At 38.6% G+C, this 25,687-nt stretch overlaps 1 protein-coding gene across 5 annotated transcripts in view; it reads left to right on the forward strand.

Annotated features, from left to right (window-relative positions):
- LOC124235408 (neogenin) overlaps positions 1-25,687 on the forward strand; it is a 247,023-nt gene that overhangs the window by 75,467 nt on the left and 145,869 nt on the right. For all 5 annotated transcript variants that reach the window (XM_046653310.1, XM_046653311.1, XM_046653307.1 and 2 more), the window contains exon 5: positions 7,304-7,440. In XM_046653310.1, coding sequence (XP_046509266.1) covers positions 7,304-7,440 — 137 coding nt within the window. The remainder of the gene's footprint in view (positions 1-7,303; positions 7,441-25,687) is intronic.

A 25,687-nucleotide genomic window follows, 5' to 3' on the forward strand; every position in this document is an offset into this window, starting at 1 on the left:
CCCCAAATATCCAGATTTCAACTGAAAATTACTCATCACACCAAGAACGAGGAAAATCTCAAATGAGAAAAGACAGTAGTTGGCAACACTGAGAATGATAGGTTTTAGAATTATCTGACAAATATTTTAAAGCAGTCGTCATAAAAATACTTTAACGAACAATTATGAACACACTTGAAACAAATGAAAAAAATAGAATATGTCAGCAAAGAAATAGAAAGTCTCCTCAGAGAAATAGAAGATTTAAAGAAGAACCAAGTGGAAAATTTTGAACCTAGATAGTAACCAAAATAAAAACTTCAGTGGATGGGCTCAGTGGCAGACTGGATGGGACAGAGCAAGGAATCAGTGGACTGGGAAAAAGAGAGAAGACACAAATGATCGCTATTAGGACTGAAGCAGGGGACGCCACTACAGACCCTGAAGACATCAAAAAGATAATAAGGAAATACTGTAAATAGCTGTGCACATGTAAATTTGACAACTTAGACAAAATAAACCACTCCCTCAAAAACACCAACTACCACAGCTAACCCAATATGAAATAGAGAATTTGAATAGCCTTCTAACTGTTGAGGAGACTGAACTTGTAGTTTTAGAACTACCAAGAAAAGACGTCTCCAGCCCCAGATAGTTTCACTGGAGAATTCTACCATCATTTGAAGAAGAATGAACACCAATTCTACAGAATGTCTCTGGAAAATAGAAGAGAAGGAATTGAAGCTAGTATTACCCTGATGTGAAAACTAGATAAAGATAGTACAAAAAAGAAAACTACAGAGCAATATCCCTCGTGAATATAAACATAAGAATTCTTAACAAATTATTATCACGTGGAATTCAGCAATGTATAAAAAGTCATATATACCATGACCAAATGGGTGTATTCCAGGGGTGCAAGGCTGACTCGGTATTCCAGAATTAACCAGTGTAATTCACCATATTAACAAACTGAAGAAAAAAACCTGCATGATCAAATTAATCAATGGAGAAAAAGCACTTCACAAAATTCAACACCCATTCGTTGTTAAAAAAAAAAAAAAAAAGCCTTCAGAAAAATAACTTAAGAATATCTACAGAAACCCTACAGCTAACATACGTAATGGTGAAAGACAATAGTTTCCCCCTTAACATCAGGAATCATTTAAGGAAATTCACTGGCAGAGTGCTGTAAGTTCTAGCAAGTTCAGTTAGGCAAGAAAAAGAAAAGGCGCACAGATCAGAAAGGCAGAAATAAACAGTCCCTATTTGCAGATGATATGTTTATCTATATAGAAAATCCCAAACAATCCACAAAAAACTCTTAGAACTGAGAAATGAGTTCAGCAAGGTCACAAGATACAAGATAGACGTAAAAATCAGTTGTATTTCTATATACTAGCAATAAACATGTGAAACACTGAAATTATAAATACAATAGTATTTACAGTCACAAAAATTTGAAATACTTAGGTGTAAATCTAACAAAAACTTATTAGCTTTGTATGCTAAAAACTACGGAGTGCTAACAAAAGACATCAAAGATCTAAATAAATGAAGAGATGTACCATGTCCATAGATTGAAAGACTCAACAGAGTAAAGATGTCAGTTCTCTTCAAATTGATATACAGCTTAACTCAATTCCTGTCAGAATCTCACCAAGATTTTTAGTAGATATAGACAAGATTGTTCTAAAATATATGTGGAAAAACAAAGGAACTGGAATATTTAAACACATTTTTTTAAAAGTGAGAAGAATCAGGGGCTGGCCCCGTGGCTGAGTGGTTAAGTTTGTGCGCTTCGCTGCAAGTGGCCAAGTGTTTCGTTGGTTCGAATCCTGGGCGCGGACATGGCACTGCTCATCAAACCACGCTGAGGCAGCGTCCCACATGCCACAACTGGAAGGACCCACAACGAAGAATATACAGCTATGTACTGGGGGGCTTTGGGGAGAAAAAGGAAAAAAATAAAATCTTAAAAAAAAAAAAAGTGAGAAGAATCAGTCTACCTGATTTTAATATTTACTGTATAGCTACAATAATCAAGACTTTATGGTGTTGATGGAGAGACAGACACATATATCAGTGGAACAGAATAGAACATCCAGATGTGGATCCACACAAAATGCCCAACTAACTGTTGACAAGGATGTAAAAGTGATTCAACAGGGGAAAGATAACCTTATCAACACATGCTGCTGGCGTAATTGGATACTCATTCACAGCCAAAAAAATGAACCTCAGCCTAAGCCTCATATGAAAAGTCAACCTTGGGGCTGGCCCCACGCCTAGTGGTTAAGTTCGGCATGTTTTGCTTCAGTGGTCTGGGTTCGCAGGTTCGGATCTCAGGCACAAACCTGTATCACTCAGCCATGCTGTCGCAGCAACCCACATATTAAAAAAAGGAAGATTGGCACAGATGGTTGCTCAGGGCTTATCTTCCTCAGCAAGGGAAAAAAAAGAAAAAAGTTAACCTTATACAAAAAAACGAACGCAAAATCAATCATGAACCTAAATGTAAAATGCAAAATGAAATTTTGGAAAAGAAACATAGGAGAAAATCAGAATCTAGGGCTAGGCAAAGAGTTTTTAGATTTGACACAAAAGCATAATCTGTAAAAGGAAAATTGGATTTCATCAGAATTAAAAACTTGCTCTATGAAAGACCCTATTAAGAGGATGAAAAGATAAGCTACAGAGTGGGAGAAAATATTTGCAAACCACACGTCCAATAAAGGACCAGTGTGTAAAATGTATAAGGTTCTCTCAAAACTCAACAGTAAAAAATCGCATATAATCCAGTTAGAACATGGGCAAAGACAAGAATAGATGTTTCACCAAAGAAGATATACAGCTGGCAGATAAGCACAAGAAAAATTAACATCATTAGCCCTTAGGGAAATGCGAATTAAGACCACAGTGAGTTATCACTACGTTCCTATTGGAATAGCCAACATTAGAAAAGAGTGACACCACCAAATGCTGTCAAGGATGTGGAGAAATGGGATCACTTTGATATTGCTGGTAGGAATATGAAATGGTACAGCCACTCTGAAAACCTGTTTGGCAGTTCGTTATAAAACATGTACGACTGCCGTATGACCTAACATTTACACTTTTGGGCATTTACCCTATAGAAATGGACTTAATGTTCACACAAAACCTGTACCTGGATATTTATAGCAGCCTTATTCATAATAGCCCCAAACTAGAAACAACCCAGATGTCCTTCATTGAGTGAACAGTTAAACTACGGTGTATCCACACTGTGGAATCACTGCTGAGCAATAAAAGGAATGAACTATTGATACATGCACAACTTGGATGACTCTCCAGAGAATTATGATGAGTGAAAAAAGCCAGTCCCCAAAGGTTCCACACTTCATGATTCTATTTATATAACATTCTTCTTGAAATGACAAAATTACTGAAATGGAGAACCAGATCAGCGTGTGCTAGGGGTTAACAAGGAGGGAGTGGGAGGGAAGTGGTGTGGCTATGAAAGGGCAGTGTGAGGATCCTTGTGGTGATGGAAACGTCAGGATTGTTGGGCTGTAGTTTTACAAGGTGTACCATTGGGGAAACGGGGTAAAGTGTACCTGGGATCTCTCCGTATTATTTTTTAGAACTGCATGTGAATCTACAGTTACTTCAAAATGAAAAGTTTAAGGAAGAAAACAAATGAGAGAATAAATTTTGTGCCAGAGAGTATATAAGATGTGGCTTTCACCTCTCTTTCCTTTCTTGCTGTTTTAGAGGAAGAGGAGTCTTAGAAATCCTTTTGTGGTCTAGATCTTATTACTTTCCATCCTCTCCGGCACTTTCATGAATCTTCTTTTCAGACTTTTCCCTCTCCACGCACTCTTTGTCTTTTGCCTATAAAAAGGCTCAGCTCTCTCACTCAAGTAACAACAGCAGCAACAACACACAAAAACCTAAATCAGACAGGCAGTTTTCCTTTTGCTTCCCCTTCACACTTACTGCTTAGCCTTAAGACTCTTCGTTGGCATGTGTTTCTTCCTCACTTCTCTATCCAATCCATCTACAACATTTTCCATTTTACCTCCGAAATATCTCTAAAATCCGTCTGTGTTGCCACCACCTTATTCCAAGCTACTGTCACTTGTCACCTCAGTTACTGGATTAGCCTCCTAACTATTCTGCCCACTCGTTCTCTGGCCTCCTTCCAAATACGTCTGCATACTCCTGCCAGAGCAGTCTTTTCAAAGCTCAAATCTCACCACACCATTTCAACTCCCCACCCAATTTTAAAAATGTTTAATGGATTTCCTTTGTTTTTAGGTTGAAGATTCAAATTCTAAAATGGCTTTCAAAGCCTTGTGCAGTCTGGCTCCACCCTCTTCTTTCTCTCTTTTTTTCTTCTCATACTTTGCCACACTAGTTATTTTCAGATCCCCAAATACACTGTGGTCCTTTCTGCCACAGTTCCTTTGCATGTGCAAGTCTTTCTGTGATCTTTTTCTCCCCCTCATTATCTCTTATTTCCTCATTCTTCAAAAGGTTACTTTGGTCAGGAAGATCTCTCTATTTCTGATTTCCTGGCAGGTTCTTTTGGTATACCATTTTGTAGAATTGTCGTCTTTTATGTCTGTCCCAGTGAGTTGCACTGATTGCGTTTTTGCTCACTGCTGCATCCCCAGTTGCTACCTGACACATGTAGAGACACCAGTAAATATTTGTTAAATGAGTTAATAAATCCCGCTCCATACCCTCATCATCCAGCTTTTTTCAAAGAGTGGTTAATACTTTTTGTCTTCTTTTTACCCCTGTTGTTAATACCAGAGTTCATCTTTTTTTTGTTTAATTCTGGACTATTACAATAACTTTACAACCAGACCTCCTGCTTCTAGTCTTTTCCCCACTCCTCTTGTTTCTTCACTAAATTTGATCGTGTTATTCACCTACTCAAAAGCCTTTCCCTTTGGCCAAAAAATAAGGTCTCCATAGCACACCACGCTGTCCTGGATTGACCGCTGGCTATACTCAGGGACACATACACAGACAGTCACTGTGCCCAACAGCACTCAACTCAACTTGTACCCATTGACCATGCGTGTTTTTTTTACATATTGTTGCTTATGCCCGCATCTTTGAATTTTGGAATTCTAAAGACTTGATTGTCATTTTACTATAAGCCATCATATAGTTATCTGAACAAGTTAAATGAATTCTGCCAAGCTAATGGACATTTTTCCTCCCAGGCTTCTTTTGGGGGAGTAAAATCAACTCCATTAAGAAAGATTGACTTCTGTACTAGTACTCAGTTATGGCAAATATGAGGCATAGCAAGTATCAGGAATATTTTCTTGTATAACTATTAGATATAAATTACTGTATCTCAATTTCAAAAGTACCATACTAACCAGTGTTTCAAATTATGTTCCTCTCAGCTAGGTATCTTATGTATATGTTGCTGATTTCCCATTTTTTTTTTTTTTTTTAAAGATTTTATTTTTTCCTTTTTCTCCCCAAAGCCCCCCGGTACATAGTTGTGTATTCTTCGTTGTGGGTTCTTCTAGTTGTGGCATGTGGGACGCTGCCTCAGCGTGGTCTGATGAGCAGTGCCATGTCAGCGCCCAGGATTCGAACTAACGAAACACTGGGCCGCCTGCAGCGGAGCACGCGAACTTAACTACTTGGCCACGGGGCCAGCCCCGATGATTTCCCATTTTTGAACATTGTTTTTCATTTCTAGAGCTTAGTAGTGATTTTGTCCAAGGGTAAAATACAGGATTTTAATTTTAGTAAATTTTTCTTATTTTGTGAGACACTGAAACCCTATCTTATGTCTCTGTTTATTCTATCCTGGTCATTCTTGCTCTGTTCCGTGATATGTTGTCTTGCTTCTCTATTCTGTCACTTCAAGTTGGGATTTGAGGGCATAATTAAGATGTTTCAAATTGGAAGGCCACTTGATAAGTTTAATGATCACCTTGTAGGGTATTTCTTAGAGAAATCACCAAACCTGATTCTGGGTTTCCTATTTCTTTGTCCAGAAACTTAATCTTTTTTTTTTTTTTTGAGGAAGTTTAGCCCTGAGCTAACTACTGCCAGTCCTCCTCTTTTTGCTGAGGAAGACTGGCCCTGAGCTAACATCTGTGCCCCTCTTCCTCTACTTTATACGTGTGATACCTACCATAGCATGGCTTGCCAAGTGGTGCTATGTTCGCACCCAGCATCTGAACCAGGGAACTCTGGGCCGCTGAGAAGCGGAACGTGCGCACTTAACCACTGCACCACTGGGCCAGCCCCAGAAACTTAATTTTATCAGGTTCCAGAAGACTAATTACCCAAACTCACAGTATACTGAAATTTAAGCTAGAATAGCACTTTACTTAAAGATGAAAATTATAAATGTGGCACAGACTGAATAGTCATGTCCTCTGATTTTTTCCCATCAGAAATTCTGTTTTCATGAAAAGCCAAATTACAGTCAGAACTTTCTTGTTGAGCATAGGTAGAGACAGGAAGTGTGAGTTAAGATTTGAGAGAAAAATCTGCCTATGAAAACCAGTTTAGACATAGAACCTCAGAATAAAAATAAAATTGTAGCTCTCCAAACTAAACTTGTTCACTTTGTGAACAGTTGGCCAGGATAAGATTCGCGGTTTCCTCCGCGATGTCACGGGGCCAGTTTACTTTCTCTAGGTGTTCTCTGTAGGTAGACCTACGTCACTCCACTCCGTGGTGCCGGGTCAGTGATCATCAGCACCTCTGTTGATAACGGCAAGGTGCTGGCTGATTGACGCCAGCTCCCACACCCAGGGAACTGCTTTCTGGCAGCTGTCCTCTCTCCCTTCCCTTCTCCTGTTCCTCCCTTCCCTAGCCAGGCCACCATAGGAAACTTTCAGTAGGAACTGTGACCCCATGAATGACTGTTTCTGATCTGACATTTTGCCCTCTCTCTTAGTCATCTCAGTGTGGCCTAGCTGTGGTGGAATGACTCTTAAATTGATTCCAGACTTCAAAATTACACAATTTGCAGAAAAAATTGGGCAGAGAAGGGAGGCAAGGATGACTCTGGGGAGCAGAATTAGTCACAAAAGTTAGATTCTTTGGGAATAATGATAAATGTCAGAGATAATTCATTTTAAGATTTTTATTTGTATTTTTGATATTTATGCATGTAAACTATGAACAAAGCAAATTGGACTAAATTAAATTCTGATAATTTCATATTGGTCTCAGTCCATCTGTAGCCATATAAATAATCATATTGTTTAATTGTTTTTCTGCTTAATGTGGAAAGTTTCTCAGGTATTATTTTCCTAGTTCTGAAATGTATCACTGTTTTTTTATGCAGCTCTGAAAGATTGGTATTGCTGGCAGGTGGTAGTCTGGAGATCAGTGATGTCACTGAAGATGATGCTGGGACTTATTTTTGCATAGCTGATAATGGAAATGAGACAATTGAAGCTCAGGCAGAGCTTACAGTACAAGGTATGTAAATATTTCCTGTATAAATAAAAAAATCTGTATACTTTATGGGTTTGCTAATTGTTTAATATTAATACAGGAGAGACAATATAGCATAATAGTTAAAAGCTGAGCTTTAAACCAGACAGTTTGGGTTCAAATTGAGTCTTGTATTTCCTAGCTATGTAGTTATAGGAAATTTATTTAACTTCTCTGAGCCTCATTTTCTTCATCTGTGAAATGGAGATAATAAGAGTACTTACCTCATTGGGGTTGCTTTGAGGATTAAAAGAGTTAATACTTGTAAAACTCCCAGAATAGTGACTAGAATATGGTATGAGCTCAGTTAGTTACTGTTACTATTATCTGTAGTAGCAGTGTGGGGAAGGGTGTGATCTGGTGCATCTGGAAGGTTCAGTTCACTTTTCTTGTCTCAGGATGCTTTCTCACAAGGGCCTCTGTTCTCTGACCCAGAACCATGTATCTATCTCCTCAGTATTGTGTTCCCTCCTTTTGGGTAAATAGATCACCCAGGAAAGAGTGCACTGTGGTTCTTAATATAACGTCATCTGTTTGACGATTTCTTTCATTCTGTTCAGCTAATGCTGATCCTCACAGCCTCTCTCCTTATAGATTCTCTGATTTACACGTCAGAGAAAATAAACGTGGCCTGTACACACAGTTCACAGTCTCTTCTTTATCCATGTCTCCCTTGCCCTTCCTCCATGTGGAAATGTACCCTCAGAAGGTGATTTTCTCTCTCCCCTGTGATTTGCCTGCACCCTCATTTATCTTTGTCTCAAATATCCCTTCTCCATCATTTTCAGGGGAGTCCAACAGTGCTTGGATATGTGGAAGTATATATTGGCTCATGATACTCATTATCAACTTGTCCCATATTGTATTATATTTGGTAGAATACTTCCTGATCTGTAGTTTGGGGTTGTTTCATATTTTATATGAATATTTGTTTTTCTTGGTACATTTTGTGGGTTTTGCAGTGAGAAGTAGAGAAGCCACATTCTTACCCCAGATGACTCAATTATTAATAGGAATTGGGGAGCAGGCTGTTCGGGGTTCTATGCTGATAGAGACATAGAATGTTTATATTCTCTATTGCTATTTGTGGGTGGGTTCATAATCTCTGAAGATCAAAAGAACAGGCCGTGGAGTTCACGTAACTGTTCTCTCAGCTGAGCTCAGCCATTGTTCTTGGCTATATGAAAGGTTGCCTGTGACGAGTTGTAGAATCACCAGTTTATTTCTTTACCTCTATGTGGATGGTAATGGACAAATAAAATATTAGTGATCTTTATCTTATTAGGTCTCTGTGCCTCCCTTAGTGGAAGTTTTCTCTCTGTTTTTTCCATTAATCAGATTCTTGGCCTAATGCGCTTCCATTTTCCTTTCTGTGCCTCAGTTTCCTCCACTTTTATTAGTATCAAATGAGAGGCATAGTGTTCACCATACATATCAGTTGTATCTGTCCATGTGATTTTTCTACTCTTTTATTTAATTTTTTTTTTGTGGTGAGCAAGATTGGCCCTGAGCTAGCATCTATTGCCAATCTTCCTCTTTTTGCTTGAGGAAGACTGTCACTGAACCAACATCTGTGCCAATTTTCCTCCTTTTTTTGTATGTGGGATGCTGCCACAGCATGGCTGGATGAGCAGTTTGTAGGTCTACGCCTGGGATCTGAACCTGCAAACCCCAGGCCACTGAAGTGGAGCATGCAAACTTAACCACTATACCTCTGGGCCGGCCCATCTACTCTTTTATTTGTATTTATTGTATGGAATCTAATTGAGATTCTACCTATGAACTGTGTTTTTTAGTTATAAGATAATGCATACATCTTTTTTTTTTTACTTAGTGCTTTTTTTTTTTGGTGAGGAAGATTGGCCCTGAGCTAACATCTGTTGGCAGTCTTCCCCATTTTTTTTTTCCCCTCCACAAAGCCCCAGTATGTAGTTGTGTATCCTAGTTGTAAGTCATTCTAGTACTTCTGTGTGGGATGCCACCACATCATGGCTTGATAAGCAGTGTGTAGGTCCATGCCCAGGAACCGAACTGGCGAATCCCGGCTGCCAAGGCCGAGCATGCAAACTTAACCACTTGGCCACAGGGCCAGCCCCCAACATACATCTTAAAATTTGTACCCAGTTCCATCTTATTATCTGTGCCTAGGGAAAGTACCCTTTAAGTGAATACATTTTAGAAAACTGAGAAAAGAATAAGAGGGAGGAATCCCAGATATTAAAAATTACAAGAAACCTCTAATCAAAACAGCATGGTATTGGCCCAAGAATAGACAGTAGAAAAAGAATAGTATGCAACTGTTACAAGGAATTATGGAACTTTAAAATGTTATTAAAGTAGCAGTTCAATTTAGAGGGGAAAGTGTTTTTATTTACTAAGGGCTATTGGTACAATAGACCTTCAAGTGGAAAGTCTCCACTTGGATCTCGACTTCAAACCAAAGGTCTGAATGTGAAAAAGTGAGCAAGATATGGGATAGTGTTTGTATTATGTCCAGTGGAAGAGACTGTCTTAGGAAAAACAGAAAATAGCTTGTCAAGCAAAAACCAACAAATTTTGACAACTTTTTTGAAGAAAAGTTATTTAGAATAAACTCTGTAAATAAGGGCTGAATGCAGATGATAGACTGGGAGAAAATATTTGTAACACATAGCTGAGAAAGGGTCAGACTCCTTAAAATACAGAGAGCTTTCAGAACCAGATTTTTAAAGAAAGAAATAATCTGAGGAAGATTGATAAAGAATATGAACAGACGATTCACAGAAGTTAAATTAGCTATTCACATTTCTTCATCAGTAGATAGTCAACCTTATTAGTAGTCAGAAAAATACTAATTTAAAAGATACCATAATTTCCCAACCATCATATTGGCAAAAATTAAAAAAAAAAAATTAACCTTCAGAGCATGTGGTGTGGTTCTCAGAACTGAAAGTAATTACTGATATCATCTTACTAGTACCAGAATAGAGCAAAAGCCTTACCTCTTTGATACTAGAAACTGTATTCCTCAGTGGGATTTAAGGTTGAGTTAACTTTTTTGGTACCCTTATTATAGAGAACGACCAAATTCATTTACTAGCCAAGTCTTGTCAACTGTCTACCAACTCTGTGTAAGGATGTCTAAGGTTCTAGGTTAGGTCCTTTCCTTTCTTGCCTACTGTTGAAAATAGCATCCTTTCTGCTAATTTCTCTGTTTCTAACATATTTTCAGATTAGCTTGAGGCTGATAGTTGTATAAGTGTGTTTGTGAGTGCTTGCCATGGTCGTTGATCCTCAGTAGAGGACTGGGGAATTGTGTTACTTTAAAGACACTTAGATGTCAAAAATATTGGTGAGCAGAACTATAGAGTTTTTTTTTTTTTAAATTTCACCCAAAAGTTTACACAGAGTGCTTTATAAGTCCATGGTTAATGAAAGTTTGAAAAAATAAATGTGTTTTCAAACGTGTGAAGCTAGAGATGTTATGAGTATCCACGAAAGAATTAGAAAGTACTTATCATTGCTCTCTAAACTAGATGCCCCAGGGTACCTTTTTTGGTGGTAAGATATTCTGCTATTAAATACTAATTTTTCATTCATTCACTTGCCTTGGATTTCTAAACTGGATTAGGAATGGTTGAAATTGAGCAAAAGTTCTACACCTTTGATGAAGAAAATGCTTTCTAGGCTGGTTTCCTTTTTCTGTCAGACCTAGTCCCAGTTGTTACCTCCATCACCCAAAATCAACTCGTGGAGTGAGAGGGAAGTGCAGGGAGACTAGGCTCTCTTGAACCTGTACGTGTTTATGGGTGAGTGGGTTTTGACAGCTGCAATCTAAGACTAAGGAGTGCCAGAGATAGCAGTGAGAAAATAGATTGGACGATGGCTGTTAATTTCTGTTGTTATTTCTCATTGGTGTTGCCTTGAGACTGTCTTTGCCTGTCCCTTCACCACAGAAATGAACAATAGTGATCCAGGCCTCCATATCCATTCAGAAGGTCTGTTTGGGGCTCTGATGGCCCTTATGTAAACTTCTCTGGCCTAACTACCCTTGGGGATCACTTTTTTATCTCCCCACCCTCTCCAAACTGACAGATTGGTAGGTAGAAAGACTCTCTCTGCCCAGTGCTGTTTCTCCCTAAGAGTGTAAATGTGAAATCCTGACCAGAGGCGTTGCCTGTGGAATGGCAGATGGGAGTAAACGACAGTAGTTGGGAGGTCCCTGGTGCTCATTCTCTCTTCTTAAAGTCACCAGGTTGGATACAATTAGGGCCTGGTGACCTACCAGACAGAGTGGCTGGTATCCCAGAAGAACATGAGTTTACAGCCAAACTAGTCACCTGAATAGTACTCTCAAAGAAAGATAACTAAGTAAATAACATATACCATCTGATGGAGAATTATTGGAAAAGATTGACCAAGAGTTAAAAATAAGCATGGTAAATATATTTAAGGAGATAAGAAAGATGTTAGTAATATAATGCAAGAACGAAAAAACATAGAACCAAGTAGAAATATTAGGTATGAAAAATGTGGTGAAAATAATCCATTAGACTGGATGATAGTTGAGGTATATAGCTAATGGACAAAATCATGAGTTGGAAGATGACATTGAGAACTCTCTGATAATGTAGCACTAAATGATAGAGAGAACACATAAAATCAAAACCAAGAGGTTTAAAAGTTAGATATAGGGGCTGGCCCCGTGGCAGAGTGGTTAAGTTCCCGCGCTCTGCTGCAGGCAGCCCAGTGTTTCATTGGTTCGAATCCTGGGCGCGGACATGGCACTGCTCATCAAGCCACGCTGAGGCAGCATCCCACATGCCACAACTAGAAGGACCCACAAGGAAGAATATACAACCATGTACCGGGGGGCTTTGGGGAGAAAAAGGAAAAAAATAAAATCTTTAAAAATATAACAATAAAAAAAATGAAAGTTAGATATAGAAGGGCTTCTGTCCAGATAAATAGGAATCCTAGAGGAGACAATAAAAGGGGAGGAGGAAATATTTGAAGAAATAATTGAGGTAAATTTCTCAGAATTGAAGACTAATGGAAGACCTTAGACTGAAAGGGCTTAAAGATGGCTAAATATGGGAGAGAAGGAAACACCCCCCTGCCATTAGACCCATTTACAGTGACAGATAATGTCAAAGACAAAAAATTCTAAAAGCTTCCAGTGACAAAGAACAGATCACCTACAAAGGAACAAGAATTAGATTACCCATAGTGTTGATTTTGAGAAATCTGATTTCAAGAGGACAATGGAGTAATGTTTTATTTATTTATTTATTTATTTATTTGGGGTTTTTTGGTGAGGAGGATTGGCCCTGAGCTAACATCTGTGCCAGTCTTCCTCTATTTTTTAGGTGGGTTGCCACCACAGCATGGCTTGATGAGTGGTTTGTGTAGGTCCACGCCCAGGATCTGAACCCGTGAAACCCGGGCCACTGAAGCAGAGCAAACAAACAACCACTACACCACCTGGCTGGCCCCTGGAGTAATGTTTTTAAAGTGTTAAAGGCAAAGAACACTAAATCCACATAGAATTTATATACACCCAAAATGTGAGACGTGATAAAAATTCTCATAAGGCCTCAGAAGGTTTGCTACACAAAGATACACACTGAAAACACTTTTGGAATAAATACTCAAATAAGAAGAGACACATTCAAAAAATGCTGCAAGAGATAGGGGAATTTTAAAACAAGCCTCTCAATTCTTTGACAGTCCTCCTAGTGAGTGGTGGGGTTTATATCCCTTGCCGTTGAATCTGAGTGGGCTTGGAGCTACTTGAACAGAGTATGGCAGAAGTGGTGTCATGTGACATCTGAGGCTTATAAAAAGCCATTCAGATTCCTCCTGGTTCTTTTGGAATTACTGCTCTCCGGACACCACTTCTTGGGATCTCCCTCTCAGAACCCAGCTGCCAGGCTGTGTGAAGCCCAGGCCACAAGGAAAAGCTGCTTTGTAGGTGCTCTGGTGTACATCTCCAGCTGAGCCCAACTTTCAGGTCATCTAATCAAGGGAGCAAACATGTGAATGAAGAAGTCTCCAGTTGATTTTAGCCCCCAGCTTTCTGAGTCACCCCCAGACATTCAAGTCCTCTTGGACATTATGGAGCAGAGATAAGCCATCCCTGCTGTGCCCTATCCTAATTCCTGACGTATAGGATCTGTGAGCATAAGAAAATGATACTTGTTTTATGCCACTAAGTTTTAGGGTAGTTTGCTGTACAGCAGTAGTAACTTGGGAAAGTTCGCTGTTGTTGTTTGAAAAAAAAATGGCTAGGACCAAAGAAAAGAAAAAGTGTGTCAATGATAACCCAGAATTAAAATTTTTGACAATACCAAGTAGAGAGGGTAGATGGGAGTATGTGTGTTGTTAGGGGAAATAGAGATACTAATACCTGTATATCTATAGATACAAATATTAAGATATCAAATATGAGCATGGAACTTAAGGGTGATCACCGCAGAACAAAATAGAATATACAAATAACTTTTAACAGGAGAAGAAAGCTTTATCCAACTAAAAGTACAAAAGGGGAAAGAGTAAACATTATATATTGTGAAGACAAAGTATGAATAAGATGCAGAAATAATTCCTGGTATAGTGGTAATTAAAATAATGTAAATGTGTTAAACTCATCAATTGAAAGAATCAGCAGGTTGGATTACAAAAACCCCTGATATGTTGTTTGTAAAGATATGCATAAAACTGAGTGAAACATTTAAAAGGATGGAAAAGATACACTAGGCAAAACAAAAGAAAGTTGAAGTAGCCATCTAAAAGGCAAAAATAGCAGAAGCAACATAATTACTCGTAAGAAGAATCGTAGATCAAGAAGATATAACACAAAACGTATAGTCAGCATAAGTATATGTGCTCCTAACAATGCAGGTCAGAACATATCAAGTGGAAACTGAGGAACAGCAGAGAGAAGGACAGGCATGCCTCGTTTTACTGTGCTTCGCTTTATTGCACTCTGACGATACTTGTATTTTTTACGAATTGAAGGTTTGTGGTAACCCTGCATGAAGCAAGTCTATTGGTGTCATTTTTCCAAAAGCATTCTTCACTTTGTGTCTCTTTTTCACATTTTGGTAATACTCAGTATATTTCAAACTTCTTCATTGTTATTATATTTGTTATGGTGATCTGTGATCGGTGATATTTGATATTTCTATTGTAATTGTTTTGGGGCACCATGAACCAGTGAACTTAAATTGATAAGTATGTGTGTTCTCGCTGCTCCTCCTACCAGCCATTCTCCTGTCTCTCTCCCTATACTTGGGCCTCCTTATTCCCTGAGACACGAGGATATTGAAATTAGGCCAAATAATAACCCTCTAACGGCTTCTAAGTATTCAAGTGAAAGGAAGGGTTGCACGTCTCTCACTTTAAATCAAAAGCCAGAAATGATCAAGCTTAGTGAGGAAGGCATGTCAAAAGTCGAGATAGGCCAAAAGCTAGGCCTCTTGTGCTGGTTAGCCAAGCTGTGAATGCAAAGGAAGAGTTCTTGAAGGAAATTAAAAGTGCTACTCTAGTGAACACATGAATGATAAGAAATCAAAACAGCCTTATTGCTGATATGGAGAAAGGTTTAGTGGTCTGGATAGAAGATCAAACCAGCCACAACATTCCCTTAAGCCAAAGCCTAATCCAGAACAAGGCCCTACCTCTTCAATTCTGGAAGGCTGAGAGAGGTGAGGAAGCTGCAGAAGAAAAGTTTGAAGCTAGCAAAGGTTGGTTCATGAGGTTGAAGGAAAGAAGCCATCTCCATAACATAAAAGTGAAAGGGGAAGCAGCAGGTGCTGATAGAAGCTGCAGCAAGTTATCCAGAAGATCCAGCTAAGATAATCAGTGAAGGGGGCTACACTAAATAACAGATTTTCAGTGTAGACAAAATAGCTTTCCAGTGGAAAAAGATGCCATCTAGGACTTTCCTAGCAAGAGTGGAGAAGTTAATGCCTGGCTGCAAAGGACAGGCTGTGACTCTCTTAGGGGCTAATGCAGCTGGTGACTTTAAGTTGAAGCCAGTGCTCATTTACTGTTCCAAAATTCCTAGGGCCCTTAAGAATTATGCTAAATCTCCTCTATCTGTGCTCTATAAACGGAGCAACAAAGCCTGGATGAAAGCACATCTGTTTACAGTATGGTTTACTGAATATTTTAAGCCCACTGTTGAGACCTGCTCAGAGAAAAAGATTCCTTTCAAAATATGGCTGCTCGTTGACAATGCACCTGGTCACCCAACAGCTTTGATGGAGATGTACAATGAGATGAATGTTGTTTTCATGCCTGCTAACACAACATCTCTTCTCATCCCATGAATCAAGGAGTCATTTCAACTTTTAAGTCTTATTTTTTAAGAAACACATTTTGTAAGGCTATAGCTGCCATAGATAGTGATTCCTCTGATGGATCTGGACAAAGTTAATTGAAAACGTTCCGGAAAGGATTCACCTTTCTAGAGGCCTTTAAGAACATTTTTTTTTTTTTTAGATTGGCACCTGGGCTAACTACTGTTGCCAGTCTTTTTTGTTTTTTCTGCTTTATCTCCCCAAACCCCCCCGTACACAGTTGTGTATCTTAGTTGCAGGTCCTTCTAGTTGTGGTGAACATTTGTGATTCATAAGAAGTCATCAAAAAATCAACATTAACAGAAGTTGATTCCAATCCTCATGGATGACTTTGAAGGATTCAAGACTTCAGAGGAGGAAGAAACTGCAGATGTAGTGGAAATAGAAAGAGAATTAGAATTAGAAGTGGAGTCTGAAGATGTGACTGAATTGCTGCAGTCCTATGATAAAACTTTAACAGATGAGGAGTTGCTTCTTAGGAAAGAGCAAAGAAAGTGGTTTCTTGAGATTGAATCTACTCCTGGTGAAGATGCTGTGAAGATTGTTGAAATGACAACAAATCATTTAGAATATTACATAAACTTAGTTGATAAAACAGCTTCAGGATTTGAGAGGATTGACTCCAGTTTTGAAAGAAGTTTTACTGAATGCTGTCAGACAGCATCATATGCTACAGAGAAATCACTCATGAAAGGAAGAGTCGATTGATGGTGCAAACTTCATTATTGTCTTATTTTAAGAAATTGCCGCAGCCACCCTGTCAGCAACCACCACCCTGATCAGTCAACAGCCATCAACACTGAGGCAAGACCTTCCACCAGCAAAAAGATGCTCAGATGATGGTTAGCAATTTTTAGCAAAGTATTTTTTAATTAAGGTGTGTACATTGTTTTTTTAGACATAATGCTATCACACACTTAATAGACTACAGCATAGTGTAAACACAGCTTTTTTGTGTGTGTGCAAGGGAGGATTTGCCCTGAGCTAAAATCTGTTGGCAATCTTCCTGGTTTTTTTTCTTCTTCTTCCCTCATGCCACAAGCATGGTTGTATATCCTAATTGTAAGTCCCTCTGGTTCTCTGTGAGACACCACCACAGCATAACAACTGACAGACGAGTGGTATGGTTCCATGACAGAGAAGCGAACCCAGGCCACTGAAGTGGACAGCACGGAACTTTAACCACTAGGCCATCAGGACTGGCTCAACAGCTTTTTTATATACACTAGGAAACTGAAAAATTCGTGTGAATCACTTTTTTATGATATTTGCTTTATTGCAGTGGTCTGGAATTGAACCTGTGATATCTCCAAGGTATGCCTATAGGTAAATCAGCAATTGTTAGAGATTTTACCACACTCCCCCCAGGAAATGAAAGAATGAAGAGACAGAAAAGTTTAGGTTGACCACAATTATCTCTACTATTTAACACAGTTCTACCAGTACTATAAGAAAAGGAAAAGAAATAATGGTGTTGAAATTGGAAGAAGAGATAAAATTGTTCTATCAACAGACAATTTGATTGTCCTCCTGAAATCATCAATAGAATCGTCAAACTAGTATATAATAAAAACAGCATTGGGCAGAGTTTGCCAGACAGGGTAAATTTATCAAAACCAGGAGTATTTTCCTATATTAGCAATAATCAACAGAAAATAATTCAAAAATAAATAAATTTGCAATAGGAAAAAACTATAGAATTTCTAGAAATATAACCTACCAAGAATATATGGGACCTTTGTCAGGAAAAATTAAAACTGTAATAGAAGACATAGAAGATAGCTTGAATAAATAGTAAGATATTTCATGTTCTTGGATGGGTTGATATAACATTAAAAATGTCATTTACCCCCAAATTAATGTATAAATTTGGCATATATGAATCACAATTCTTAACAGAGTCTTTGAGGAACTTGAAGATTTTCTTCCAAGTATATGGAAGAATAAAGGTCTGTGAGCAGCTGAGTTAGCTGTGGAAAATAGAGAGTGGGGGCTTGCTCCACAAGACGTTTGGCATATTAAAAAGTCACAGTGATTAAAAAAATGCATTGTATTGTCACAAGAACTGAGGAAAAGACCAATGGAAGAAATGAGAAATGGGCTAATTGTTTAGTAAATGATTTGGGGGAAAATGGCTTTTTATATTGGAGGAAAAAAAGTTAAATTTCTAGTAACAGTGACCATACAGACGACCTCCATTTGGTTCAGTAGTGACTGAAATATGAAGGGTAAAACTGTAAAGTTAGTATAAGAAAACAGAGAATAACTTTGTCACCTAGGAGCAGGAAAAGATTATTTAATTTAATTTTAATTTTTTTAAAGATTGGCCCTGAGCTAACATCTGTTGCCAGTCTTCCTTTTTTTCCCCCCTCCTTCTTCTCCTCAAAGCCCCTTAGTACATAGTTGTATATTCTAGTTGTAGGTCCTTCTGGCTGTGCTATGTGGGACGCTGCCTCATGGCCTGATGAGCAGTACCATGTCCGTGCCCAGGATCTGAACCAGTGAAACCCTGGGCCGCCAAAGCGGAACACACAAACTTAACCACTTGACCACGGGGCTGGCCTGGGGAAAAGATTATTTTAAATAAAACTTGAGATACGGAAATCATGAGGCAAAATGTTGATGGTTTGATCACATCAGAAAGTATTTTTTATGGAAGCTCAGTGATGAAGGAAAAATGAGGAGCAAAGGAAAAGTTAAATATTTGGGTAAATCTAAGTGAATATTGACTATATGAAATAATAATGTTATATAAGATTTAAAATACAATTAAAGTGCACAACAAATGTCTAAGTCAGGAGGAAATGGAGTAATGGAGTATAATCTTCTAAGGATCTTACAATGACCAGGAAGTGGTGGAAGTTCTGCTTTACATTAGAGGTTAGTATAAGGCAAAGATGAGTCCTGTAATCTCCGTAGGAAGCCTTGAAAGAATAATGGAATAATTTATAACTAGCAAGATAATAGAGGAAGAAAATTTTAAAAATTTTTTAAATATTCCAAAAGAGGGTGAAAAAGGAATGTAGACTAGAAAGCAAATAATGAAATGGTAGATTTAAACTCATGTCACTAGTTTTAAATGGACTATCTACTCTAATTAAAAGACAGTTATTGTCACATTGGAAAGAAATTGAAACCCAAGTATGTATTATTTGTATGAGAGACACCTTGAGTATAGGGATACAGAAAATTCAAAAATTAAAAGGATGGAGGGGCCGGCCTGGTGGCACAGTGGTTAAGTTCACACATTCCGCTTTGGCAGCCTGGGGTTCACTGGCTCAGATCCCGGGTGCAGACATGGCACTGCTTGGCAAGCCATGCTGTGGTAGGTGTCCTACATATAAAGTAGTGGAAGATGGGCATGGATGTTAGCTCAGGGCCAGTCTTCCTCTGCAAAAAGAGGAGTATTGGCAGCAGATATTAGCTCAGGGCTAATCTTCCTCAAAAATAAAAGGTAAACTGTGCCAAAACTAACTGGAAAAAAGCTAGTGTAGCTATCAGGCAAAGGTAGAATGCATTACTAGAGAAAAAGTAACGTTTCATATTAAAAAGAGTTAACATACCAGGAAAATGAAACCATTCTAAATATGTGTCTACCTCATAACAGAATCTCAAAATATGAAAAGCAAAAACTGATAGAAGTACAATGAGAAGTAGACAAGACAAACCTACAGTCATAGTGACAGATTTCAACACACTTGAATGACAGATAGGATATGTAGACCAAAACAAACAAATACAAACAAAATAATACCACAATCAGTTATAATACAGAAGAACTGAACAACACAATTAACAACTTGACCTCATTGACACTTAGAGGATACTGTACCAAACAAATGAATAAACTCTACTTTTTTTTAATAAGTGCCTATGGAACTCACTAAAATATACCATATACTAACCATAGAACAAATCTTAAATTTCAGAGAATTGAAATTCTGTAGATTTGACCACTGCCAGGTTAAGGTTGGAATTAATTACAAAAAAAGTAACTTTAAAAAAGGGTAACTTGAAGGTCAGCGACATGGCAGAGTGAGCTTACCTGGGACTCTCTCCCCTCCAAAATACAACCAAAAAGAAACAATTGAATTTCAACCAAAAATTCTTTTTTTTTTTTAAAGATTTTATTTTTTCCTTTTTCTCCCCAAAGCCCCCTGGTACATAGTTGTATATTCTTCGTTGTGGGTCCTTCTAGTTGTGGCATGTGGGACGCTGCCTCAGCGTGGCCTGATGAGCAGTGCCATGTCCACACCCAGGATTTGAACGAACGAAACACTGGGCGGCCTGCAGCGGAGCACGCGAACTTAACCACTCGGCCACGGGGCCAGCCCCCAACCAAAAATTCTAATAACACAGAGATCATCAGAGACCCACAGGAGCCAAACGATGGAGGGAGGAGAGGCTGGAGCTGCCCTCAGAGGAGCTGGAACGGAGTAAGAGAGAACTTCACTCCCTCACCTAGAAACTGGGATCGCTGCTGTGGATGAGGGAAGGAGCAGGGGAGGGGCCGCACATCCACGGGATCGTCCATGACTCCCACCACCTGTGCAGCGGAAACCCACTAATGGGGGAAAGCTTTCGTGTGGGGGGACCCCATCAAGCCAAGGCCCTGGGAAACCAGAGAGCGAGAGCTGATCGGAATCCAGGTCTGCGTGGGAGAGAAAGTGCCCCTCCTCCCACAAGCTGTGCTGCGTGTCACCATAACAGCTGAAGGCAGAGGGCTCAGAACGCATGGCTCAACCCCCATCTAGTGGCAACAGGCTGTAACTGCAACCGAATAATAGCATCATGTGCAAAAACCACTCCTCTACCATCCAGCAATTTATAAAAGCTCCAGACCAGAAGGAAAACAATAAGAACACAGAATTAAGTCCTGAAGACTTGGAAATAGGTAAACTAAGTGAAAATGAGTTCAGAGTAGCTATCATCAAAAAACTCAATGAGGTAAAGGGAAATATAGAGAAACAAGTCAATGAGTTCTGGAGTTACTTCACAAAAGAGATTGAAACTATAAAGAAGAATCAATCAGAAAGACTAGAGATGAAGAATCCCATGGATCAGGTAAAACAGAATATGGATTCTCTGAATGCACATGCAGACACGATAGAGGAGCAAATTAGCATAATCGAAGATAGACAGGCTGAATGGCTCCAGACAGAGGAAGAAAGAGAACTAATAATTAAAAAAAATGAAGGAAATCTCTGAGAAGTAGCGGACTTAATGAGGAAATCCAGTTTAAGAATTATCGGAATCCCTGAGGGAGTGGAAAAGGAAAATGGAACAGAAAGTGTGCTCAAGGAAATAATAGAAGAAAATTCCCCAAATCTAGGGATTGAGGGAGAAATGTATATGGAGGAAGCTTTCAGACCTTCTGGATTTGTCAATGTAAAAAGACCTACTGCAAGGCATATAGTAGTAAAAATGGCAAAAATTAACGACAAAGAAGGAATACTCAGGGCAGCAAGGCAGAATAAAATAACCTACAAAGGAACCCCTATCAGAATTTCAGCAGATTTCTCTACAGAAACCTTACAAGCTAGGAGAGATTGGAATGACATATTCAAAACTTTAAAGGATAAAAATCTTCAGCCAAGAATACTCTATCCAGCAAGAATATCCTTCAGATATGAGGGAGAAATTAAATCTTTCCCAGACAAACAAAAGCTAAGGGACTTTGTAGCCAAAAGACCTCCACTACAAGAAGTTCTCAAGAAGGCCCTCATACCTGAAAAAAGAAAAAAAGGGAGAAAGGGGTCACAAATCACAGAGTAGGGAGACAAATAGATAGAATCAGAATAGGATAGCAAATATTCAACTATAGCATTAGGATAAAGGGAAGGAAATCACCAAAGCAAAGACGATCTTATCACTCTAACCACAAACTGACAACAAGCGTTGGAATAAGAGATGAAAATAATAATTTGGGAGGGGAAGAGGAAAGGGACTGAATCAGTCTAGGCCAACTGAGTAAGAGACCACCAGAGAATAGACTATATTATACACAAGATGCTGAATACAAACTTCAGGGTAGCCACTAAACTAAAAAACAGAACAGAGACACAAAACATAAATAAGGAAAAATCTAAGAAACCCAGCATAAGAAATTGCAGAAGTCAATGGTTAGGGTAAAACACACAGGATGAGAAACAAAGGTAACGCAGGAAAACCAGATAACGAGCAACAAAATGACAGTATTAAGCCTTCATGCATCAATAATCACCCTCCTTGTAAACCGATTGAACTCTCCAATAAAAAGACACAGAGTGGCAAGATGGATTAAAGAACAAGATCCAACAATTTGTTGCCTCCAGGAAACACACCTCAGCCCCAAGGACAAACACAGGCTCAGAGTGAAGGAGTGGAAGACAATACTCCAAGCTAATAGCAAACAAAAGAAAGCAAGTCTCGCAATACTTACATCAGACAAAACAGATTTCAAAATAAGGCAGGTAAAGAGAGACATAGAGGGCCAATATATAGTGATCAAAGGGACATCATCAAGAAGAAATAACACTTGTAAATATCTATGCGCCCAACGCAGGAGCACCAAAGTTCATAAAGCAACTATTAACCAACCTAAAAGAAGATATCAAAAATAACACAATAATAGTTTGGGACCTCAGCACCCCACTCACATCAATGGACAGATCATCCAGACAGAAAATCAACAAGGAAACAGTGGAGTTAAACGAAAGGCTAAAACAATTGGACTTAATAGACATATATAGAACACTTCATCCAAAAACAGCAGAATACACATTCTTCTCAAGTGCGCGTGGAACATTCTCAAGGATAGGCCGTATGTAGAGAAAGAAGGCAAGCCTCTACAAATTAAAAAAAAATTGAAATAACAAGCATCTTCTCTGATCATAATGCTATAAAGCTAGAAATTAATTACAAGAAAAAAGCTGAGACAGGCACAAGGATGTGGAGACTAAACAATATGCTATTGAACAAGCAATGGATCATTGAAGAAATTAAAGAAGAAATCAAAAGATAGCTGGAGACAAATGAAAATGATAACATGCCATATCAACTTATATGGGATACAGCAAAAGCTGTATTAAGAGGAAAATTCATCGCAATGCAGACACATCTTAACACACAAGAAAAATCCCAAATAAGCAATCTTAAACTACACCTAACTGAATTAGAGAAAGAAGAACAAACAAAGCCCAAAGTCAGCAGAAGGAGAGAAATAATAAAAATCAGAGCAGAAATAAATGCTATTGAAACAAAAAAGGCAGTAGAAAGGATCAGTGAAACAAAGAGCTGGTTCTTTGAGAAGATAAATAAAATTTACAATCCCCTAGCCAGATTTACAAAGAAAAAAGGGAGAAAGCTCAAATCAACATAATCAGAAATGAAAGAGGAGAAATAACAACAGACTCTGTGGAAATACAACAGATTATAAGAGAATAGTATGAAAAACTATATGCCAGCAAAATGGATAACCTAGAGGAAATGGATAAATTCTTGGACTCCTACAACCTCCCAAAGCTCACTCAAGAAGAAGCAGACAATTTGAGCAGACCAATCACAAGGAAAGAGACTGAAACAGCAATCAAAAGCATCCCAAAGAATAAAACCCCAGGACCAGATGGCTTTCCTGGGGAATTCTACCAAACTTTCAGAGAGGACTTAATACCTATCCTTTTCAAGCTATTCCAAAAAATTAGGGAGGATGGAACACTTCCTAACACATTCTACGAGGCCAACATCACGCTGATACCAAAGCCTGACAAGGACAGCACGAAAAAGGAGAACTACAGGTCAATATCGCTGATGAACATAGATGCAAAAATTCTCAACAAAATTTTGGCAACCCGAATCCAGCAATTCATCAAAAGGACCATACATCATGATCAAGAGGGAGTCATACCAGGGACACAGGGATGGTTCAACATCTGCAAATCAATCAACGTGATACACCACATCAACAAACTGAGGAATAAAAATCACACGATCATCTCAATAGATGCAGAGAAAGCATTTGACAAGATCCAACAGCCATTTATGATAAAAACTCTGAACAAAATGGGCATAGAAGGGAACTACCTTAACATAATAAAGGCCATATATGACAAACCCACAGCCAACATCATACTCAATGGGCAAAAACTGAGCAACATCCCCCTGAAAACAGGAACGAGACAAGGATGCCTTCTATCACCACTCTTATTTAGCATAGTACTGGAGGTCCTGGCCAGAGCAATTAGGCAAGAAAATGGAATAAAAGGAATCCAGATAGGGAGGGAAGAAGTGAAACTCTTGCTGTTTGCAGACGACATGATCTTATATATAGAAAACCCCAAAGAATCCATTGGAAAACTCTTAGAAGTAATCAACAACTATGGCAAAGTTGCAGGATATAAAACCAGTTTGCATAAATCAGTAGCATTTCTATACTGTAATAACGAACTAACAAAAAGAACTCAAGAACACAATACCATTCACAATCACAATAAAAGGTATAAAATACTTCGAGGTGAATTTAAGTAAGGAAGTGAAAGCCCTATACAATGAAAATTACAAGACTTTTCTGAAAGAAATGGATGACGACGTAAAGAGGTGGAAAAGACATTCCATGCACATGGATTGGAAGAATAAACATAGTTAAAATGTCCATTCTACCTAAAGCACTCTACAGATTCAACGCTGTCCCAATCAGAATCCCAATGACATTCTTTACAGAAATAGAACAAAGAATCCTAAAATTCATATGGGTCAACAAAAGACCCCGAACTGCTAAAGCAGTCCTGAGAAAAAAGAACAAAGCTGCAGGCATCACAATCCCTGACTTCAAAACATACTACAAAGCTACAGTAATCAAAACAGCATGGTACTGGTACAAAAACAGGTGCACAGATTAATGGAACAGAATTGAAAGCCCAGAAATAAACCCACACATCTATGGACAACTAATCTTCGACAAAGGAGCTGAGGGCCTACAATGGAGAAAAGAAAGTCCTTTCAACAAATGGTGCTGGGAAAACTGGAAAGCCACATGTAAAAGAATGAAAATTGACCATTTTTTCTCACCATTCACCAAAATAAACTCAAAATGGATCAAAGACCTAAAGGTGAGACCTGAAACCATAAGGCTTCTAGAAGAAAATGTAGGCAGTACACTCTTTGACATCAGCATTAAAAGGATCTTTTCAGACACCATGTCTTCTCAGACAAGGGAAACAATAGAAAGAATAAACAAATGGGACTTCATCAGACTAAAGAGCTTCTTCAAGGCAAGAGAAAACAGAATTTAAACAAAAAAACAACCCACTAACTGGGAGAAAATATTTGCAAGTCATACATCTGACAAAGGGTTAATCTCCATAATATGTAAAGAACTCACACAGCTCAACAACAAAAAATCAAACAACCTATCAAAAAATGGGCAGGAGACGTGAAGAGACGTTTCTCCAAAGAAGATATACGGATGGCCAATAGGCACATGAAAAGATGTTCATCATCGCTGATCATCAGGGAAATGCAAATCAAAACTACAGTAAGATATCACCTTACATCCATTAGAATGACAAAAATAACTAAAGCAAATAGTAACAAATGTTGGAGAGGTTGTGGAGAAAAAGGAACCCTCATACACTGCTGGTGGGAATGTGAACTGGTGCAGCCACCATGGAAAACAGTATGGAGATTCCTCAAAAAATTAAAAATAGAACTACCATACGACCCAGCCATCCCACTACTGGGTATCTATCCAAAGAGCTTGAAGTCAGCAATTCCCGAAGTCCCATGCACCCCAGTGTTCATTGCAGCATTATTTACAATAGCCAAGACATGGAAGCAACCTAAGTGCCCAGCAACTGATGATTGGATAAAGAAGATGTGGTACATATATACAATGGAATACTACTCAACTG

The sequence above is a fragment of the Equus quagga genome, chromosome 2 (genome assembly GCF_021613505.1).
Source record: "Equus quagga isolate Etosha38 chromosome 2, UCLA_HA_Equagga_1.0, whole genome shotgun sequence".
Taxonomy (NCBI): Eukaryota; Metazoa; Chordata; class Mammalia; order Perissodactyla; family Equidae; genus Equus; species Equus quagga.